Source organism: Abramis brama, assembly GCF_963993115.1.
Source record: "Abramis brama genome assembly, chromosome: 2".
Lineage (NCBI taxonomy): Eukaryota > Metazoa > Chordata > Actinopteri > Cypriniformes > Leuciscidae > Abramis > Abramis brama.
Window position 1 is genome coordinate 51,632,337 of NC_139964.1, and position 23,028 is coordinate 51,655,364.

Genomic DNA, 23,028 nt, shown 5'->3' on the forward strand with positions numbered 1-23,028 from the left:
GAACAAAGAGTGTTTCTCATGGAAGAGTTTAAGTGCTTGAGAAAGCTCTGCCTTTCAGGTCAACTGGGAGGACATGAAGGATTCAGATCTACAAAAACAGTAAAGAGAGAAGATGAAAAGATTGAAAGAGATTAGATTTGCCCGGTTATGTGCTTTCCCTTCCTCTTTGTATCTCTGACTTTCTCTTGCTACTTCTCACCTTTCTTTTTCTCCTTATAGGTCTCTCATTGTCACTCTTGGATGCAAACTCAAGCATTTGCAGTTCTTTACCACCCAATATTTTAGCACAAAAACCAGCATCTTATACACCACCACACATAATCCAGTTTAACCAGCCTCAAAATGTATTGAAACCTATCTGCTGTGTAGCCTAGCACTATTAATTCCTGTAAAAAAATCATTTTCACATGTGATTTTTCTGTTCAGACCAATGCGTAAAAAATGGCAGACGAGCTGAACGAAAATGTAAATTTACTGTCTGACATTAGTGGGGTTAACCAAAGCGCTATGCAACTTTCCTTTTCTGACACTAGCTTGTCACAGGGAAAAATTTACTAAGAATTTAAATACTTACTTCTTAAACAGTCAGGAGAAGATCCAGAGCTTTAATCTTGGGAAAGGGATGTTTCACAAAGTATTAAATGAAGGGGTGCCAATAATTGTGGAATGCATACATTTCAGAAAGAAAGAAAAAATGTTTTAAGATAAGAATTTTTTTCTTCCAACTATTTGGCTTTAATTAAAGGTTAGCTTTTTGTAAATATTTCGAATGAAAGACTAAGAGGAGAAATTGCAAAAACAAATCTTCACAGTCAGTTTTGCTTCTGTTTACCAGGGTGCCAATATTTGTGGAGCCAACTGTAAGTCTATAATATTTAAATAAATACCATTAAAGAAAAAGTCTCAAAGGTTTTAGTTTATAAAGATGACTTTGGTGACACTGAAGGTGTCAGAATGAACACGATACACACACCATCATTGTCATTGGTGAATCTGACCAATCGTAAAACAGTTGTGTCGTCATCAGAGCTTGTGCTGCCTCTCTAAAATAAAACTGGGCAGAATGAGGCAGTTGTCTGCTCTTAAACCGCTCTGGCAAGTACTTTGATGGCATACTTCACAATGACGTAGTGTCGGCGTCATCTCAAGATGGACAAAATTTCTAACCTGCTTCAAGTCAGATGCCAATCGGCCTGCGCAGTGCTGTATGAACACACCTGTAGTTTTATGTAACAACAGCATCATGTGACCAAAGTGGTGAATCTTATTGTTCGGCGAGCTTTATTCACAGTGTGATCGAAAGTAGATTAGAACACCTCTTAAAAAATAAAATAAAAAATTGCATAGATGGGAGAGACATTAACAGGTGTACATTCAAATTAAAACGTTATCGCATCAAATTTTCACTTTAGCGTTACAATATCAATGCCCATTAACAGTAAAGTGAATTTGTTGAACATTTTGTGTACATTTTCTATTAATCATGGTAGTAGCTCATCATAGTGGAGAAAAGCGTTATAACTGGGCATATTACCAGACCAGCTGTGCAGTCGAGCGTTTAATCAACATTTTCAAAGAGCCAATTCAGGTGTCTGGATCACAGTGGTGGAGTGATGCTGAGCGTTCTCAGTAAAGTATGCCGATTGGGATGATCTGCTGCATCCTCCACAATGTAGCAATCAGAACAGACCAACAAGATCGGCAATTGCGCCATGCAAATTGTTAGCGTTCATTATTATTACTACCTGATTTGCGAAGTTCCTTTTGTGAATACGATGCTAAAACAATACTTTTTAACAATTTCTCTCACATACACAACTTTCCTGCAAAAGATCACAGACACATACAAAAACTTGCTTTAAAGAAATGAAATGAAATGATTTCTGCACCGTTAAGCATGTAGAGTGAAATAAAAACATGCACGTGTTTCACATGTAACACTCAACATCTCCCACTTAAACACATCTTGAAGTCTGACTGCAGAGGTGATAGCGGTTTAATCTGCTTTACTTTGAAGCGTGCTCTCAACAGACTAACTCTCTCCCTCTCATACCCAGAATCCCCTTCCTCCAGGTTTGCTTTAAACTCTAATGCTAATGTAATATGTTAGGATTGGCACTATGTATAGTTTAAGTGGAATGGCCTCCATGCTCCTTTAGTGGAGTGGAGACTTATGTTCTCTGCTTTTATTAAATGAGAGAATGTCTTACATACGGTTATGACTCTCTCCATTGGCAATTACAGCTCAGCGCGGGGGAAAACTTTATTTAAACCGATCCACAGGAAGAATGCACCTGGATCTGCCAGCAGGGAGTTTAACACACAGATCAATCAGTAATGGAGTGATATTCACACTCACACTTGTATACACATTCTTCAGAGCTCAGAAACATTCTCACAGTAACACCCTCACACATACACTCACACAGGGTCCAAAATTAATGTTTTTCTACACCTACCAGTAGTCGGTGAATTGGAAATATTTACCGCTTCAAAAAATTTTCTAACTGAACGTGCAACTGTATTTTGTATTTTTTCCCCTTAAACATTTATAATACTTAAAATATTTTTATTAGATATTTAATCATTTTAGTTTTTCCCTATGACAGTTGTACAGAGTTGTTTTTCCTTGAAAAATTGTAACAAACAACACAGATCATTGAGTCACTCACATCATCATAAACAAGCTGGTGTCTGTGTCACAGTGTCACTAAATGTGAAGACACGTCATTTTTTTGTTCCTCATATTTTTGTTTGGATAGCTTAATTGATTTCAGTTGGACTTTAAATCCAAATCATATTTAGGTTCTAAATGCCTTATGAATTATGGTTTCAACAAACTTATGACATATAAAAAGTACAGTAAACACTGTTACTAATAAAACTGTAATAAACAGCAGTGTGTGTCTACACATGGCTTTATTGGAACCTTTTTGTGCGTGTAATATCCCACACCAGGATGTCAGGGACCGTATGGTGACATGAGAGAAGCCAAAGAACCAGTCCATTTAAATAATTTATTATGTTGCAGTTCCTTAGCAAGTTACTGTTTTGTTTATTTGGGAACACACATTTTTACTCACATTTGCTGCTTGGCAAGAGTTAATTTTGGACCCTGCTCACACTTACATTTACACACGTGTACTCACACACACATTTACACAGACTGCTGACCTATAGTAGAGCATCTTACCATGTAGATGTGAGAGGATAAGAGTGCGGATTACAGTGGTAACCCCACCAAGGGGACTTGCATTGCTATTACCATACTGCTGATAACATGGGAAGAGGAGATGAAACTGGGCTTACATTTTTCCTCTCTCTTTGTGCTCTATATGTATATTTAGCATCTTTGTGATTATAGATTCACTCTTTTTGATTCTTTATTTGCTGAACTCACTCTTTTTAGGACACTTTTTTTCTATATTTCTCTTTTAAACAGTGGAAAGTATTTGGACACTGAAGTCACACTTAAAGGGATATTTCACCGCTGGAAAGATTAATGTGTATTTAAATTGGGTCATTTATGTAGTAGAAATGTGAAATTATTTTAGAAGTTGGTGCTTTCTAGACTGAAAAAAGCCAGAAAATGTATTTTTGCTCATGTGGATGAAAGACAACAACTCCCAGAATGCACTTGCTTCGCTGCCCTACGAGGCCACTCCCAAGCCACAGAGGGCAGTATCGGAAGAAATGATACAACTAGGCTACTAATTGACTCGAAACCGAAAAGACGCAGTTTTATCGTGAGATCCCACCCCCTATGGGCGGGTTGAAAACATGCGGAACTAGCTCCTACTACTGGCTGTAGTCTCTAGCCTCTGGCCAAAAAAGCCTCCGATGACGCAAAATGACGATTTTTGCGTCATCAGCGTTTTTTTTCCAGACGCAAAATACAGAAATCTCTCGTCTCAGGGGGACATGAGGGAGGGAAGCACGGTCATTCGAAAATCCTACCGGGTTTCTACTGATACAAAGCTTAATGCTAATCGGTGAAGTATCCCTTTAAAAATGTGTGAATGTTGCTACATTTTTTACAAAATATCAAACCAAATAGCATTTGCATTCAAATGATTCTTGACCTTTTCTCAGAACTAATGTCAGTGAGCCATTTTTGCAATTACTTTAACCAATTGGTTATAGATATTTTGTCTTAATTTTGAACAACATATAGTTTAAAGGCTGAATTTTCAGCAGCCATTACTCCTGTCTTCAGTGCCACATGATCCTTCAGAAATCATGCTGGGGTGCATCCCTCGAAAGCATTGGTAACCAACTATGACAAAAATAGTTAAGTAGTCCTCAGATGCTATGTGCATTACAGAGGCATCTTGGAGAAACTATGTTGTTGAGAAGGCTGCTGACTGAATGAACCGCATGTATCTAGGAGTAGGAGTCTCAAGAGAATCCAGGTTATCCCGGTATAATTTTCTGTTGATATGAAAAACCTGGTATTTTTAGCAATATAGCGGGTGAATGTATGTATATGATGTACGAAGTTATGAGGAGATCAGTTTCTCCACTGACGTTCTGAGTTGTTCAAAGCGTTTCTATGAATACTGATTGTTAGAAGGCAGCTGTCTGACTCTGAGATGGTGAACGGGAACATGTTTTGTGTAACATTAGCAACATATCATTAGCTGTTTGATAACGTAGTCAAGCAAAAGGCTAATCGACGTTGTAAAGAGCGATACCATTGTGCAGCGTTTACTTCAGTAAGTTGACCGAGCGAGTGGATCTTTGAGCTGGTGTGAGTGAGCGGAGTCGGGGAATATTAGCATATTCATGGCTCCGCGTATACTAAATGAAGCAAGGGTGTAGAGTTACATTCAAGCTATTTCGAGGCATGAAGACATTTTTTTCACGTTTAAATGTGTCATTTTGGTGATCAAACATGAGTTTTAAGGCATAAAATTATTGACTACAGGGACACTTGAAACAACAACTGACCCCAAACTTTTGAATGGTAGCGTTTTTTATGAAGTATTTGTTCTATATTTACTTAAAGTAAATACTACTTTGATATTTTGTTATACAATGCAAAGACATTCATACATTTGTAAGTGACGTAATTGGGGCTCATAAACTTTTAATTATGTATCTATTTATGCTGCATTTTTGTTCAATTAGTTGTGTGGATATTTTACCGGGTTTTAAAATTTATCGCTAATGGCAGCACAAGCTTGCACCAATCACTGATTTCCTATGTGGTTGTCATGATGCTGCCTTCTGATTGGTCCTGATCAGCAAGGTGACATTGTATCCTGTCTCTGTGTGAGCTGAGGCATATTTAACAGGACTCTGTGAATTAAGCAGCCCTGAATTTGCTGTTCCGGTCACACCTGAGAGTATGACCAAACATCAAATGACCCGATTTCATACAGCGGTCTTCCGACAGGCCAGTTGTTGGAAATAGACGTCCGATTATATATTGCCTTCTCTTTCATGTTAGTCTAACAGACCACACTGGAAGCCCACTCTAAAGTCACGCTGCCTTTAAAAGTGTTTCGAGTAATAGATGATAAATGACCTTTACCCTCAAGGAGTGAGTCAGTCATCTTTTCAACGATGCAGAGAATAGAAGGCTTCCTTTGATCAGCTGCCAATCAAAGCTCCCTTTCCGTTGGAAAACACACACGTTGCCCTCTATCTGTGCCCCTATTGTGTCTGAGTGGGCTGTATCACAGAGATGACAATCTAGAGACATGGAGGGCACGGCAGACAGGCGGTCATCGGCAAGAAAGGAGCGATGAGGAGATTTGGAAGGTGGATGAAAGGGCTGGTTTGTCATTTAATGGCTTCTGTGAGAAAAAGGAAGGGAGGGTGCCATGCCTGTCTGTGAGCGTGTGTGTGAGCGATTAGTCACTGTAGAATGCTCTGCTGCTTTCAGAGTCTTGCCTCAGTAGCTCCTCGCACAGACAGTTACAGAAATAGAAACAGGAAGTGCTTTCATTTCACTCAGCGGCCCTTTAAATTCACAGTCAGATTTGCCGCACAGAGGGAGGTGGGGGGTAGAGAGAGAGAAAAGAGGGCAGGAAAAGTGATGAGAGGAGATGTGAGGGGATATTTGGATCAGTGCATCTCTATAATAAGCCAGAGCTGTCTGGTGGGATATAGTCTAAGAAAGAGGAAATATCTTTCGTTGTGAAATGCTAACGAGGGCTCACGCTGCCTTATGATTGCACAGTTTTGTTAGTGCACATTTTCAGGTATAATTTATGCACAGGCAAGTACAGGGTATTAGAGCAGGTTAAGTGGCGGATCCCCAATGTAGGCAGTACCGTGGCAACGTCCTCTGAAACCCCACCCCTTCCCCCATTGAAAATTAGTTGTGAAATAGCAGGTAACATTTTGAGCAGCTCTCTGTGCAGTACTTTATTTAAATAAAACTATGTATTTTTTTTAAAACTTGGTATAAGGGTTAGGGTTATTGTCACCATACATAAACTACCGTTCAAAAGTTTGGGGTCAGTAAGATTGTTTTTTATTATTATTCATCAAGGACGCATTGATCAAAAGTAACAGTAAAGACTTAAATTGTTACAAAAAAATTTTTTTTTTTTAACTTTCTATTCATCAAGGAATATTGAATTTTTTTATCATGGTTTCCTCATATATTTTAAGCAGCACGACTGTTCTAACATCGATAACAATATGGACTGTTTCTTGAGCACCAAATCAGCATATTAGAATTATTTCTGAAGGATCATGTGACACTGAAGACTGGAGTAATGATGCTGAAAATTCAGCTTTACAATCACAATGTCAGCAACAGTTGCAATATCGATGAGATTTTATTAACAAAAATGCCTCAAGTATGGCAACATGACGCTGTGTCTTGTTCCCATTCTCAGGGAGCTGGGTTATATAGATAACCCTGACATGTTCCCTGTTTAGAGAACATCAATGCCACTTTATGGTGTTGATGCTATGTGAACGACAATACCCTTGCCACCATACTAAGAGGAAGCCTGCATCACAAGTTGTGAAAAGTTTACACAAGCACAAAACAAGTACAAGAGGAGCGTCTTTGTGGGATGTTTGTGCTGTGGCAGGCTGGTCCTTCCCGCACACATTCATCAGGTTTTATAGTGTGGATGTGGGCTCAACCACGTGGGTGGTTATGGGTTTTAAGAGGGTATGAAACCCCTTGTTTTTGAGCCACTATTGGAAAGGGCCTCATGTGCCGCAAGCCTAACGGTATTACGTTGGCGGCTGCAACCATGAGACCCAGCAGTACCTGGCATTGGCGGACAAATTTCCTGGCCTAACCTCAGACTGCCTACCATGGTGAGAATGGAATCCACCCGAGCTGGGGACAACTGTGCCCACATCGTGGTCGAAACCCAGACCACCCCAAGAAACTTAGTTCTCTGACTTGGAGTCAGTACACTTTTCTTGGGATTCAACCTCAAACCTAAATTCTTGAGATGAGCAAGGACATCTCAATGCCAAACCGCCATCTTTTTGTGAGTAAGCTAGAATGAGCCAATCGTTGATATAATTTAGCAAAAGGATTCCCTGGAGCCGCAATGGAGACAGAGCTGCATCCATGCACTTCGAGAAGACAAGGCTAGGCCGAACAGAAGAACCTGATATTGGTAAGCTTCCCCCCAAAAGCAAACCTCAGGACTCCCCTGAAAGCAGGTCCATGTCCAGAGTGGAAGAAATTGCAGAGCGAGCTTCCAGATCCTGAACGAGACCCTCAGAGTCTGTAGAGAGAGCGAGAGAAAGGGCAGGTCCCGTCTCAGACTCCTCTAACGGCTCCATCTGCGAGCCCCGTGATCTAAGTCTATGCGCGGCTTCGGTGGACGTGGGACCCGAACCATGGGGTTCAGAGACAAAGTGTCCTTCGTCATTGAAGATAGCAGAGCTTCCTCACAGTAAAACGCTGTGTGCTCTGCTCCCAAACATCTTTGGCCAATTGTTTAGCGTTTACTACACTTGACTCAGACACCTCTTCACACTGAAGGCGTTCCCATAGCATCAACACCATGATGGCACACTTTAAAAGGGAACTCAAAACAAAACACTCTTGACTAGAAAACCATGAGCAGAACAACCGTGTTTACCGGACGAGAACAGACAATGAACTGAAAGAAACACAGAGCTTAAATACACAGACAAACCATTCAATGAAATGAATAACAGGTGCAACTAATAATCAAATTAATGAAAAACCATACAAACAAACTCAAATCTAGGAAACAGAACTAAACCCCACCCAAAACTGTGTCATTAATTCGATTTTAGAGTTCTGATTCATTCATTTGTCTATTCAGATAGGCATATTGAAAAGTTTCAGTAAAAAAATATATGTAAAAAATGTATGTAATTTTGGTGTTTATTACTCTGTTAACATGGTCCATAGACATGAAAAATATTAAATATAATTATTTTTGTTCATTAAAAGGAAAAACACTGTGGAAAACATTCCCTGTTTTTAATTAGTTTTAGTACTGGATTGTAGGTGTTTGTTTAAAATTATGGTGCCTCTGATTGGGAAATAAAATCACCTTTGAATGCCATTTGAGAGCTAAAACAGTACATAAATATTGAAAAATATATTGAATCTAATATAAAGGCAGAAAAAAACAATATAATATAAAGCTATATATTTCAGTTACAGTTAACAAATATTTTAATCGGTCCTACAGCAGAACCCTGTAGGATGTATTTGTGCATTCTTTTCATATCCACTTTTACTGAAGTACATCACCATGGCCAATATGAAAATGAAAAAAAGAAGACAATTTTTTTTTCTGGTAGCATCTCTATCCTCTAGTGTTCTTCAGTCACTTCAGTCCTTTAGTGCACTTCAGTCCTTTTTTCCAGCAGTTGCTGCGGCTGCAAGTTCATCTCCAGAAAAACACGGCAAGACAGAGAGACAGGAAAAGAAAGACACAAAAAAAGAGAGGGAAGCTATATCTTTAGTTTTTGCTCTTCGGCTCTCTCTCTCTGTGTGTGTGCCAGCATGTGTCTATCCACACATGTAACACACATGTATTGTAGACAGAACTCTTACAGAATAGTTCAGTCTAGCCCATGCTTTAAGGGATGTTTACTCCCTGTCATGTGATATCCTGAGCTTCTGACACAGATTCTTTCTAACTTTATACCAATAAACAAAGATACATATATGCATCTGACTGCTATATGCCTGATTCAGGCCCTCAGGTGTGTGCTTGTGTTTGAGAGAGAGACAGACAGGAACAGAGCGTGCCAATGGGGAGTTATGACGTTTAAACATCATCTATCTTTGCCTCTCTGAAGTCCTTGCACTCAGGGATCGGGCCTGTCAAAACATACACTCCCAACTGCTGCACAGGGCACAAAGACACACACATTTACACACACAAACACTCTCCAGAAACCTGACTCATTCAGTCATCCCTGAAAGAGCAGAGATGTCTAGAGAGAGACAGAGATAGAAGATGTCTCTGTTTTAGCAGTACATTTTGGGCAAATGTCTGCGTTTAAACTGCAGATAAATAGATCAAATGTAATATATATATATATATATATATATATATATATACAGTGAGGAAAATAAGTATTTGATCACCCTGCTATTTTGCAAGTTCTCCCACTTAGAAATCATGGAGGGGTCTGAAATTGTCATCGTAGGTGCATGTCCACTGTGAGAGACATAATCTAAAAAAAAAAAATCCAGAAATCACAATGTATGATTTGTTAACTATTTATTTGTATGATACAGCTGTAAATAAGTATTTGAACACCTGAGAAAATCAATGTTAATATTTGGTACAGTAGCCTTTGTTTGCAATTACAGAGGTCAAACGTTTCCTGTAGTTTTTCACCAGGTTTGCACACACTGCAGGAGGGATTTTGGCCCACTCCTCCACACAGATCTTCTCTAGATCAGTCAGGTTTCTGGGCTGTCGCTGAGAAACACGGAGTTTGAGCTCCCTCCAAAGATTCTCTATTGGGTTTAGGTCTGGAGACTGGCTAGGCCACGCCAGAACCTTGATATGCTTCTTACAGAGCCACTCCTTGGTTATCCTGGCTGTGTGCTTCGGGTCATTGTCATGTTGGAAGACCCAGCCTCGACCCATCTTCAATGCTCTAACTGAGGGAAGGAGGTTGTTCCCCAAAATCTCGCAATACATGGCCCTGGTCATCCTCTCCTTAATACAGTGCAGTCGCCCTGTTCCATGTGCAGAAAAACACCCCCAAAGCATGATGCTACCACCCCCATGCTTCACAGTAGGGATGGTGTTCTTGGGATGGTACTCATCATTCTTCTTCCTCCAAACACGTTTAGTGGAATTATGACCAAAAAGTTCTATTTTGGTCTCATCTGACCACATGACTTTCTCCCATGACTCCTCTGGATCATCCAAATGGTAATTGGCAAACTTAAGACGGGCCTTGACATGTGCTGGTTTAAGCAGGGGAACCTTCCGTGCCATGCATGATTTCAAACCATGACGTCTTAGTGTATTACCAACAGTAACCTTGGAAACGGTGGTCCCAGCTCTTTTCAGGTCATTGACCAGCTCCTCCCGTGTAGTTCTGGGCTGATTTCTCACCTTTCTTAGGATCATTGAGACCCCACGATGTGCGATCTTGCATAGAGCCCCAGTCCGAGGGAGATTGATAGTCATGTTTAGCTTCTTCCATTTTCTAATGATTGCTCCAACAGTGGACCTTTTTTCACCAAGCTGCTTGGCAATTTCCCCGTAGCCCTTTCCAGCCTTGTGGAGGTGTACAATTTTGTCTCTAGTGTCTTTGGACAGCTCTTTGGTCTTGGCCATGTTAGTAGTTGGATTCTTACTGATTGTATGGGGTGGACAGGTGTCTTTATGCAGCTAACGACCTCAAACAGGTGCATCTAATTTAGGATAATAAATGGAGTGGAGGTGGACATTTTAAAGGCAGACTAACAGGTCTTTGATGGTCAGAATTCTAGCTGATAGACAGGTGTTCAAATACTTATTTGCAGCTGTATCATACAAATAAATAGTTAAAAAATCATATATTGTGATTTCTGGATTTTTTTTTTTTTAGATTATGTCTCTCACAGTGGACATGCACCTACGATGACAATTTCAGACCCCTCCATGATTTCCAAGTGGGAGAACTTGCAAAATAGCAGGGTGTTCAAATACTTATTTTCCTCACTGTATATATTGATATATATATATATATATATATATATATATATATATATATATATATATATATATTCACTTCAGATGATAAATATATCATACGTTAATATATCATCCATCAATATATATTGATATATATATATATATATATATATATATATATATATATGTATATATACATGTATATATATACTGTATATGTGTGTGTAATTGAATAAATTTAATAAATTTGAATTTTTAGAGTTGTTATAGAATAAATTCATATAAATTATTTTAAATTGTAATATTTTCTATAATAATATGACTGTGAAATGTAAATAAGTATGAATGTCAAATGTAATAAACTGTAAGTTTGAAATATATTTCTCTTTCTTACAGATCCTCCTTCTTCAGTCTTGCTTCCTGATGCACTTCCTCCAGTGCGCAGCTCCACGACTCCTCCACGCCCATATACGGGCACGCTCCGTCCTTCTCTCACTACTACCACGACAACCACCATGGCTCCACCTCGCCGCCATAACAACATCCTCCCAGAAGCCCTGACACGGTCGCCTCCTTCCCTGCAGACTCCAGTCGCTGTTGACTATTGTGCCCCACGTCTCACTGCTGAAATCTCCTGGCCACGGACACACCAGGGACAGGTTGCTAAGCAACCGTGCCCACCTGGCACCATAGGTTAGTAAGAGAGTGATTAATCTATTATTAGGGGCAGTGTGTGTGGAGGTTTGTTTTGTTTAATGTGTATTGCATAAATCAACGCTTAGGCTTAGCTGTGTAGCGCTCTTGGAGATATCTGATACACTTCACCACTGCAACAAGGCTCCTGATAAAACGAATGAAAGAATTAATTTGTAATTCTAGCCTGTAATTCATTTATCATCCCAGTGTTTAGAGCTAAACTCATCATTAGTAATTCTTTATAATTATGTTCAACAATAGGAATTACCACAGTACAAATAGTTACATAGCAATTCATTATTTAACCTAAATAAAATGACCCCTAAAATTATTTGGACACTTAAAGCATGATTAAAATTGTCAGAATGTCTCTGCATTATATATCAATATACCAAACCAAAGTGTCATTTATTGTTAGAAAGATCTCAAAAACATTTGCAAAACATTTCACATTGAAGGGATAGTTTACCAAAAAATTACAACTGGTGTCATTCTGTCAATCCAAACCTGTATGACTTTATTTCTTATGTGGAATATAAAAGACAAGAAATGTTTCAGTGTTTTTTTTTTTTTTTTTGTCCATACTATAAAAGTCAATGGTAAAACTAAATAAATAATAAAATGACCATAAGAGTAGCCATTTTTGAATATATATAGACATAAATGAGTTTTAAGAGCTAGAAAATATGATTATCACAATAACTTACATTTTGGTATGTACCAAAGTTATCATAAGGCTTCATAAGATTTGGAATACAGTGCTCACGTCAAATGAACCACTTTTTTGTATCCTGTTGGTCGCCATTAATTTTCATTTTATGAAAAAAAAAAACCAGCATCAACATTTTGTTAAACATCTCCTTTTGAGTTCCATGAATAAAAGAACATCATACAGGTTTGGAATTACAAGAGGATGAGTAAATAATAGGGATGCTCCGATCAGGACTTTTTGTAGTCGATACCGATTACCGATTTTTCGTCTTCATGATCTGTCGATACCGATCCCGATCCTGATCCTGATCATTCAAGCTTTATAAATAATAATTAAGCTCTCTGTTTGTAATACCACAGACGTTTATTTTCACTAATGGTATAGATTGTTGTTTTAATTGAGAATCAAATAAAAAAGCACAACAAATATTTTTACAATGAACATTTTACAAGGCTTTTAAAAACTTTTTGCAAAACACTATCCGTTTTAGGATACTATGGCTTATTAAAGAGCCTACAAGACTTAATGTCAAACTGAACATAATAACAACCCATAAGGTGTAATTAAGCATTATCTAATATGTGACTGAGGACAAAAACAAATAGAAACACTGCAACTCCTAAATGAACAAAAGAGTAGTCTGATACAAAAATGATCTGAAATATTATTCAGCAAGTGCTGAGTATTTGTGTCCTTCATTCCTCCGTCCATAAGGCTTTATAAATTCGAGCTTTTTTTGTGGCGAAAGTCCATTTCTCTTTTCATCCAGAACATATGCAGCTGTACGGAATAGCCGCTCACCATCAACACTCTAGCGCTAAACTTCAAGCACTAGAAAACTTCAAGCACTTTACAAAAGTGATTTAGTTAAGAGCAATGAGAGATAAACATTGATTAACATGAATGGCAAGGAGGGCAGCAGCTTTATAAGCCTGCTTTCACTTTAACACCGAATGCACTGTTTACATTCACAAGACAGGCATTTGTGTGTATTTTTGACCGTTCAAGTCCAGTAAGATAAGTACTCACGCGCTGTATGAGCAGCAGCTTTATGTGCGTGTGTTTCAGGTGTGTGCGCTGACTGCGCTCATATCGAATGAGCACATATCGTTTCGCTGCTTACTGTGCATGAGCGGTTTCAAATCACTTGTTCTTAAATAGCTTAAATAGTTTCTTGAGACCGTGTAATAACTCCACACTGGTGATGACATGACTGCGGCGCTAAAGTCTGACGTCTTCAATTTGTGATCGGTTGGTGAGATCGGCCTATTTTAGTGACACCCGATCGAGTCATAGAATGCGATTATCGGCCGATTTTTTTGGTGAACTATCCCTTTACGTGTGACTTAACTATGACAAATACTTGTTCAGGCCACTGTATATAGACATGAATGAGTTATGAATGATATTTATTTACCTCTGTGTATGTTGAGTTAATCTTTAAAAACAGGTGTTCAGGTGTTGTGTCAGTGCCACCTCATTATGTGGGCAGCTGCCAACTGTTGATTGACACATTATGCATCGCTCGTAAATCTCTTGCCCTGCTTGTGTGTGTGATTAGTTTGACAGAAATTGCCAGGCCAGGTTTCTCTCAGTGCTTTGTGCTGTGTTCATGTTTTTCTTTATTATTATCTTACAGGTGTAGCCACATTTAATTGTTTGCTTGGCTACTGGGATCCGAAGGGACCGGATTTGAGCAACTGCACCTCACCATGGACCAATCACATCACTCAAAGAGTGAGTAAAAACATGGCACCATGGGAAATATGCTAATGGCATATCAGCCTATTTAAAAAATTCAGTAGAGAGCGATATGCCTATTGCAAATATTCTTAAAACATAATTTGGCCTGCAGCTTTTTTTAACTGAAGCTTATCACAAAGAGCAGCCTGTAGCAAAACAGCTTAGAGGAAATTTAGTTACAACAAAAAAAGAGCCAAAATTCAACTGTCAGGATCAGCCGCAATTTGTTTCACTTTGTGGCGAAATAAGGAAAAGACAGAAGAGCAGCCAAAAGTGTCTTGCGAGCAGCTTGAAATAAGGTTGCACGTGTGTGTGTGTGCAGTGAGAGTGCATGTGTGTGTAACGTGATGATGACTGAATCTTAATGGTAATGTGAAATGGTTTTCTTTGTACTACAGAGAGCAAATCAGAAAATAGGCAGAATCACAAATCTATGAAGCCATTTGTTCATCCACTTATTCGGCCATCAAGGGACAGAGAGAATAAAATCAATATGCGCACGTACATTTCTCTCTCTCTTTCTGTAGATGAGATCAGGGGAAACTGCGGCTATAGTAGCACGGGAATTGGCTGAACAGACGAAGGGAGAGTTGAGACCCGGAGATGTTCCGTCCACGGTCAAAGCCATGGCACAACTGGTGGAACTACTGGACGTACAGCTGCGAAATCTCACCCCGGGGGGAAAAGACACAGCGGCACGTAGCTTAAACAAGGTATCCAAGCTGTTAATAAATCACACACACTGCATAGGTAGTAATTACACAATTATTACACGTTTATTACATGTTAATTACATTGCTGCACTTTAATTTTGAGAAGGCTCATGCGTATATTTGTGTGAAGAGAGAACAGTGCTCTAATTCTGTGCAGAGTACAGTGTTTTAGGCAGTAAACCTGTGGCAGTACTCAGATCAAAGGCTTTAAGGCCCAAATGGGAAAACTTCCTGTTAAAAACAGCTACTGCTCGATAGACAGAAAATCTTTGCACTCACGCACACCCACACACTCTTATAAATAAGGACACACAAATTAAAGCAGCTCATAAAGCCCCGGTGAGTTTTTCCAATTAACAAAAGAAGCCGCAACATAAAAGAATAACAAAATATACACTTCAAAGTGGTGAAATGCACACGTCGACTGCACAGCACTACACATACGCACAGATGAACGCAACAAAAGTTCTGTCAGACACCTAATGCACTGAAATATACACAGATGAGCCAAAACATTATGACCACCTGCCAAATATGATCCATACAAATGTGGATTTTGTAAGGTGTCCTAAGGTGTATAAATAAAATGTATTATTATTATTATTATTAAATATGCTGTTGGTCATCCGCGTTGTCCACAGCATCACACTCCCTTCACCGGCCTGTCGCCGAACCAGGCAACCTTCTGCCATTGCTCCAAAGTCTGATCAGACAGCATGCCCATTGTAGGGGCTTTCGGCTGTGGACAGGGGTCATCATGGGCACCATGACCAGTCTGTGGCTACACAGCACCATATGCATCAGGATGCGACGCACTGTGTGTTATGACACATTCCTCCCATAACATCATTAAAATTTTGTGTGGCTTGTGCCACAGAAGCTCTTCTGTCAGTTTGGTCCAGACAGGATTGCCTTTGTTGCCCTTGCGCATCAATAAACCTTGGGAGTCCAACGCCCTGTCACTGGTTTGTGGTTTGTCCTTCTTCGGACTACTGTCAGTAGGTTCTCACCACTGCTGACCGGGAGCAAGCCACAAGCCTTGCCATTTCAGAGATATTCTGACCCAGTCGTCTGACCATACAAATTTGGCCCTGTCACTTGGTTTAAGCTAAATTAATCAAATGACAACATGTTAAAGATACTTAACATTCATCCTCAAAAACAAACAAAATTTAAACTACATTAAATATGCTGAGCTCTGGAAATCACTTTAAATAGTTTTGAAAACATGATGCTATTGAAATTCCTGTTAAGCCTATGTATTTTCAATTATTTTGCATCTGGTTGCACCTTTGTAGTTTATTATCATTATTACAGTTCTTTGTTTGATTTTAAGGGCATTTTGTATTCAAATTCTGGGTCCTGAAGTAAAACCAGATGAGAACTACTGCCATAGTGAAACTTATCATAGGGCCCAGAGCAAATTTCCTGGTTGTCCCCAATAGACGGCCATCCTTTCTCTGTGGATTATAGGAGAAAGTATTTTAATGTCAATAAAATGACACACATCACCTTCAATGTATCTAAACATAGAGCAGTGAATCTCATTCATTCTCTCTGGACCAGTTGAACACACACATACACACACACACACACACACACACACACACACACACACACACACACACACACACACACACACTATAGTGCCTGAATATCACTTTACAGACTTTGAACGACCAGCCTGTCAGTTTCCTATTACCTGCATCCAGCTAAAGTGACTTACACAAACACCAGCTCATCTGCAGTCAGACACCTGCAGTCCATTCAGACTTTATACATCTCAGTGTTGTTTGTTTGTATGTTTACAGTATTATTGCCATGGCCAGAATGTAGAATGTTTTGAGAGTACAGTGTCAGTTTCATGAGTCGACACGGTGACTGTAACTCAGTAACAGATTAATTTTGTTCCTAAGTCTACTCTGATACATAATATAATTATGATTCCTTATTATTTATTACAAAATTATTGTAGATTATTTCAGCTAATTAGGCCTTGTTTCATTGGGCTCTGAATGATTAAATGTGCACTGTGATTTTATGTGTGTAGTTGTGTTTGTGTATGTGAGTTATTGTAAGTTTTTAATAATGTGTCTTTCAGCTCCAGAAGAGAGAGCGATCGTGCCGGTTCTTCATACAGGTACTTTATTCTGCAAAGTTATTTTGCATGTTGCGTGTGTTTGTGTGTGTAGACACACATATGATTGTCATTGCTTTTTTATTCATGTTCCATATCATTTCAACATCTACATAGATGGGTAAAGTTTTCAACAGAAATACTACTTTATACTTGTGTGAAGCCGTATCTGTCACACCATATGAATCATATTGGCTGTTTGTGTGTGTCTGTGCGTCTGCGCTTGTGCCCGTGGGCTGCATTTTTTGCATTTATAAAAGCAGAGCAATTTTTTCTCCTGAGAAAGCAGTAGTGATGTCAGCACTGGTCAGCAGTGTCACATCAGGCGACTGATAAACACACACACACACACACACACACACACACACACACACAGAGAGAGAGAGATAGAGAGAGAGAGACAGTGGAAAAAAGCAAAGAATAATGTAGATAAGCCCGCGTAAAGCTCAGCAAACTGATCGAAAGAAAAACCATGAGAAAAACTGATTTAGAGGTAGAAAATGACTGATGCATATCTCAGACTGAGCCAGACCGCTTTGTCAACCCTGCCAATACATGACAGATTTAGACAGATTTTTACTCCATGAAATAATTGAGGTCTAAATGTTCCTCAAGTATTCTGTTTTCTGGTTTAAAGGTGCACTTGGTAATTTCTCCTGATTATAAATGTTTTAAAGAAATGAATATTCATTTTGAAGAATTTTTTTTTTGAAATCACTCACTTGAGACAAAGACTTCAGTCATATTAGTAGCCTACTAAAACATGTTTATTTTATACTGATATTTTAAATTAAAACCCCATGACCAGATAAATACTACTCAGTTTACCTTAGTAATCAACCTATTATCCAACACTTATGCTCACAGAATAATTAACTAAATTAATCCTGCATTTCTGCAATCGGGCATCTTGCACATTTGATTTTATTTGATATTATTATTTATTTATTTATTTTTGTATTTTAATGTAGTATTTTTTATCATTTTTTTTTTTTTTTTTTTTTATATTTTATGCATCAGTGGAAATTATGACTTAGTGTTGGCAAGATAAAACATGACCAATGAATTGACATTAAATATTAGTTTGCTTTTGATTATTATTTTAATTTATTCTTTTTTTCTTTTTTTTTAAATCCACATAGATAAAAAATCTGGCTCATGTGCCAGTTGCAATTTTTTTACAATGGCACTGGTAACCGAAATGTATGGCTTTTTCATGATCCTGCATCCCAGTGGGTGTCAGCATAAGTCTCCAATTTCTGCTATATTGGCCAGAGCAACTTGAACCAAAAAAATGACAGAGTGCTTTTTCAAATACTCTGCTGAGAAGAAATGAGTCTATCGCAACATCAATTGATCCTGCTGATTTAGACAGAGAGAATTACAGGATTCCATGACAACTGTCTGAAGCCTCCCGGTACTGACATCAAGCAAATATGGATTCTCAGTGGTCATCTAATATGTAATGCAGTGTGTGTGTGTGTGTTTCTTCACGCTGGATTAGCTCCTCAGCTTCAAAGCACTTCAGTTCTGCTCCATTTACCAAGTGTGTGGAGAGTATTGCCGCTATGTGTGTGAGGAAACAGAATGTAAGAAGAGTTTTTAAAAAATCTCTTATCTGTCTCCGCAGTGCAAGCCCCCAAGTGCACACACACACACACTTTCCCCCTGACCTCTTGACACAATCTGTCAGAAGATTTCATAAGCAGTTTTGTGAGGAAGTAAATATAACTCTTCCTTTTTAGCTTTTATCCCAGTCGTCTCTCATCTCAGTCTCTCCTTTTCTCTCTCTCGTAAAAGGGTCATTACTTTAGTGGTGTCAAAATGAATATACTCATACTGCCTTTAACACACTTTCTCTCTCTCACACACACTGCTCTACTGTAACTGGGGCAGAATGATTCAACCCAATGGCCAGATTAGCCTGCAGAAAGCTAAAGACAAACGACAAAACAACCCTCTGTCCATCCCTACGGATGAGTGCACCACAGTGAGAGAAGTTAATTACATATCTCTTCTCCACAGATATTATACGCTTTATGTGCTGTAACAGTTGTAATAAAAATGCAAGGTTATGAACTTCCATAGAAACATGATCTATTTTAAATAAAAGGAATTTGACCTGGAATTATTGTTATCAGCATCTTTGTGAAAGTGACAAATATATTTGGCCTGCTTTGTGTGGATCATTGTAGTCCATATGCTCATGTTGCTGAATGCTGCACTTTTTCAAATGAAAAACAAAATTGTAATGTGCCTCGATAAACTCGGCAAGCTTTTTAATAAACTACCACCTTAAGTCTTAAACCTTCATTTGTATATCAAGGTTGTGGTTTTAATATCCCTGTGATAATATTCACTGCCAAATTGAAAGGGCTTAATATCTTAATATCACACTTTTCTTTAAATACCCTTATATTAGTTTCCGCTGCACAGCCAAGACATTTAATTTTCCTATATAGTGCTTTTATAGACCCATAAATTACCCCTTGACTTGTGTGAACATGTGTGTGTTTGCATGCGAGTGTTTGCGCGGATGTGTGTGTGTGTGTGCGCGTGATGACAGCTTCTTTCATTTTCACAATGTCTCATGCTCCCCGTGGATCTTTCTTCAGTTTGACAGGTTTATACTCCAGCACAGAGACCGTGTAGTGTGTGAGAGCGGGTGAAAGTGGAAGAGAAATGGTTTATGGGAGAGCTGGGCACTTTGGGAAATATGTCCTTATTGTGAAGTTCAGATGTCAGATTGTATGTGTGTGTGGGTTCAGAAGTCGTTTGGAACGCTGACATCTCTTTTTCTCTTTTCCGCAGGCCATGGTAGAAACGGTGAATAACCTTCTGCAGGTGCGATCCCAGGCGGCGTGGAGGGAGCTGTCCGTGACCGAGCAGCTGCGATGCGCGACCATGTTGCTGGACACGGTGGAGACGGGCGCCTTCATGCTCGCAGACAACCTCCTCAAAACGGACACCATACAAGAAAGCACCGACAACATTCGTGAGTTTACAAAATGAGTCCTTGTACGCGCTTGCCGAACGTTTACGTGCAAATCCATAATGAGTGTATGCACATATTTCATTGATCTAATCAGATTTCACACTGCTCGTTCTGATTTCTCTTTGTCACGAGGAGGCAAATAACAATTTAAACAACAGATGGGTAAACCATTTTTCGGAGAAGGAATCAGATGTTTTTGTGCATAGGCAGGGAATTTCTACAGCTGATGCGTGATTGGATAAGAACCATAACAGTCTATATAATCTCACTGGCCTGTTGGATAATGTGTGATGGGTATATGTAGAATAATAATAATGTCATAGTTTATTTATATACTGTAATAAATCACAGTAATGTGCATAAATCTTCAAAACAACCATGTAGGATTTTTACTTACATGTTTTACTTACATTTACTTACGCTGTCGCGAGGAGCACTAGTTCCGGGAACCAGGTCCGGTTGGGCCAATACGGCGCAACAAGCAAGACCTGCTCCTCGTCCTCCGTGACTTTGCACAGGGTCTGTGCAAGAAGGCTCACTGGGGGAAATGCATATTTGCATAGGCCCTGGGTCCAGCTGTGTGCCAGTGCGTCTGAGCCAAGGTTTGGGACGTGGTGGAGGGTTCCACACAAGCCAGACCTTCTCGGCAGCCGGCAAGCATAGCGGCCCATTCTGGATCGGACTCGGGTAACGCTACACTCCCCAAAGGGGGTAACGCAGCCGAATCCTCATCTCCAGAGGACTGAAACTCCCCCTCCGATGCTGTGATCGTCAGGAGGAGCCCCAAAAGACACGACTGGTCGTCCATGAGAAGGACCAGCACGCTCTTTTGGTAGCTCCAGCGTGAGGGGCCCACGGAGATTGCCTCGGCGGGGAAGCCCTCACGGTAATCCTCAGATCACCCTGGCTAAACGCCGAAGTAGGCCTATTCTGAGGTCCAGAATAGGCACTAGATCGAGGCATAGGCGAAGGGACTGCACCTTGAGGTAAGCGAGTCTTGATCTTAACGCTGCCATAGTCATATTCCCGCAATGGGAACATGAACTATTCACAAAAGCTGCCTCAGCGTGCTGAATGCCCAAACACGAGAGGCAACTATTGTGGCCATCTGCTGGTGCCAGGGAACGACCGCACCCAGAAACGCACAAGCAAAATGACATCCTGAAAAGGACGCAGGGTCACGCTTGTGTTGACGTCGAACGTGAGCGACTGATAGGGAACTGCCAGTACAGCAACTGTGTGTCAGTGACACTACATATGACGTTAAGACCTTAGTGATTTTCTGAGAATTTATATCTTTGTTTTGCAGATATTTTTAGTAAAAAGTAAAAGTAAATACTAATTACCTCTGTTGTAGTGTAGCCCTAATGTAAATTGGTTATGTATATTATATTTTGAATATAAAAACAAAAAATCCAAATAATACACATAAACTAGGGTTTCATATGTAAGACCTAATGCATAAAAAACACATTATCACATTAGAGGGTAACAGCGGGGACACACGCTTCAAGTGCACTCGAGCTAGATGTAACGAAGCGTGTCTGTGAAAGAGCGGACCACACAGGGGGTCTCATACTGTCTGACTCATGCAGAGGAATCCATGCCTTGTCTTGAGAAACAGAACAGGGTTGGTCAAAATATGTTAAGGACAGAGGTATAGACATACATAGAAAGTATGCACTCAACATGGCATCATTTCTCCAGCTTGATGGTATTTATAATTATGGATCAATACAGGCATTCAAACGTGACATTTGAAACCATGGCTGTGTTAATTGTGGAACGATCTAGCGTAGCGTTAACTGCTCTCATGCTGTCAGTCAGTGCAGGTAGGAGGCAGTTTCCTCCAAACTGCATAGGAATAAATGGGCACTGTGAAACCGTGAGACAGTGCAGTTAAAAAAATGAATCCAATCTCTAATCAATATTCAAACCAATGCTAAAAAGAATGTTGCAAATTTAGGGCTGTCAAAACAAAGCAATCTCTCTCTTTCTCTCTATAATTCTAGCAATAAAAAAAAGTTTGCAGTATATGTATACTTTATATAAATTTAAAAGACAAACACAAACCAAAGAGAATTACAGAAAACATGGCTTTCACTGTCATATTTTATGGATGGTCTCATTTAGTAATTAATCTCCTAAAGCTTTACTTCAGACTATCCAATGTATTATGTCAAAAATAACCTACCTACCTACCTAATTAGACAGTAAAACAACCAAAAACGGTTCAGTTTATATACATGACAGAGGCAGGTAATTTTGCTGAATCATAAATGCTCCAGAGGTGCAGTCACAATTTACTGCTAAATGTAGCCATAATGGCACATTTATGGTCCTGCAACTGTTAGAGATTTGAGAAACAAACCTTTTAGCTTAAACTTTGATGGTATTATATATCGTCGTTGTCAAGTGGAAACCTTGTATCCCCAAAAACAATACTTTTCAACAATTTTTTTTTATTTTTTTTATTTTTTTATAATTAAATACTGTGTTGTCAAAGTTGATATTGTGGCTTTATTTATGGTCAAAACATTACTGATGTGCATCTTGAGACAAAACAATAGCACTGATATATTTTAGTGAAGTTCCTAAATGTAATTTCAGGATGAGTGAAGTGAACCCATGTAATCTTTCAATTAACTGCCATAAGCAGCCTCTCACCTTGCTCTGGCATCAGCTGTTTTGGCATCCCTTCACCTCCCCAACTCCACCAACATAATTTAGGCATCTTGCTACCACACTCATCATCCAAGCATTAGTAGTCCCACTGGGGGGTAGATCTAAGCTTGAGTTGAAGCTGCTTCCTCGAGCCCCTCCACTGCTGACAGCAAGCCAGATACGTTTAACCTTAATAGCTTAAAGATTATATGGGCAAACAAACTCGTGAAAGATATGTCAGTGCAAGTTAC

At 39.3% G+C, this 23,028-nt stretch overlaps 1 protein-coding gene across 4 annotated transcripts in view; it reads left to right on the top strand.

The window, feature by feature from the left end:
- adgrl3.1 (adhesion G protein-coupled receptor L3.1) overlaps positions 1 to 23,028 on the top strand; it is a 114,147-nt gene that overhangs the window by 50,555 nt on the left and 40,564 nt on the right. For all 4 annotated transcript variants that reach the window (XM_084096100.1, XM_084096101.1, XM_084096102.1 and 1 more), the window contains exons 7-11: positions 11,514 to 11,810; positions 14,165 to 14,262; positions 14,796 to 14,981; positions 17,083 to 17,121; positions 19,930 to 20,113. In XM_084096100.1, coding sequence (XP_083952226.1) covers positions 11,514 to 11,810; positions 14,165 to 14,262; positions 14,796 to 14,981; positions 17,083 to 17,121; positions 19,930 to 20,113 — 804 coding nt within the window. The remainder of the gene's footprint in view (positions 1 to 11,513; positions 11,811 to 14,164; positions 14,263 to 14,795; positions 14,982 to 17,082; positions 17,122 to 19,929; positions 20,114 to 23,028) is intronic.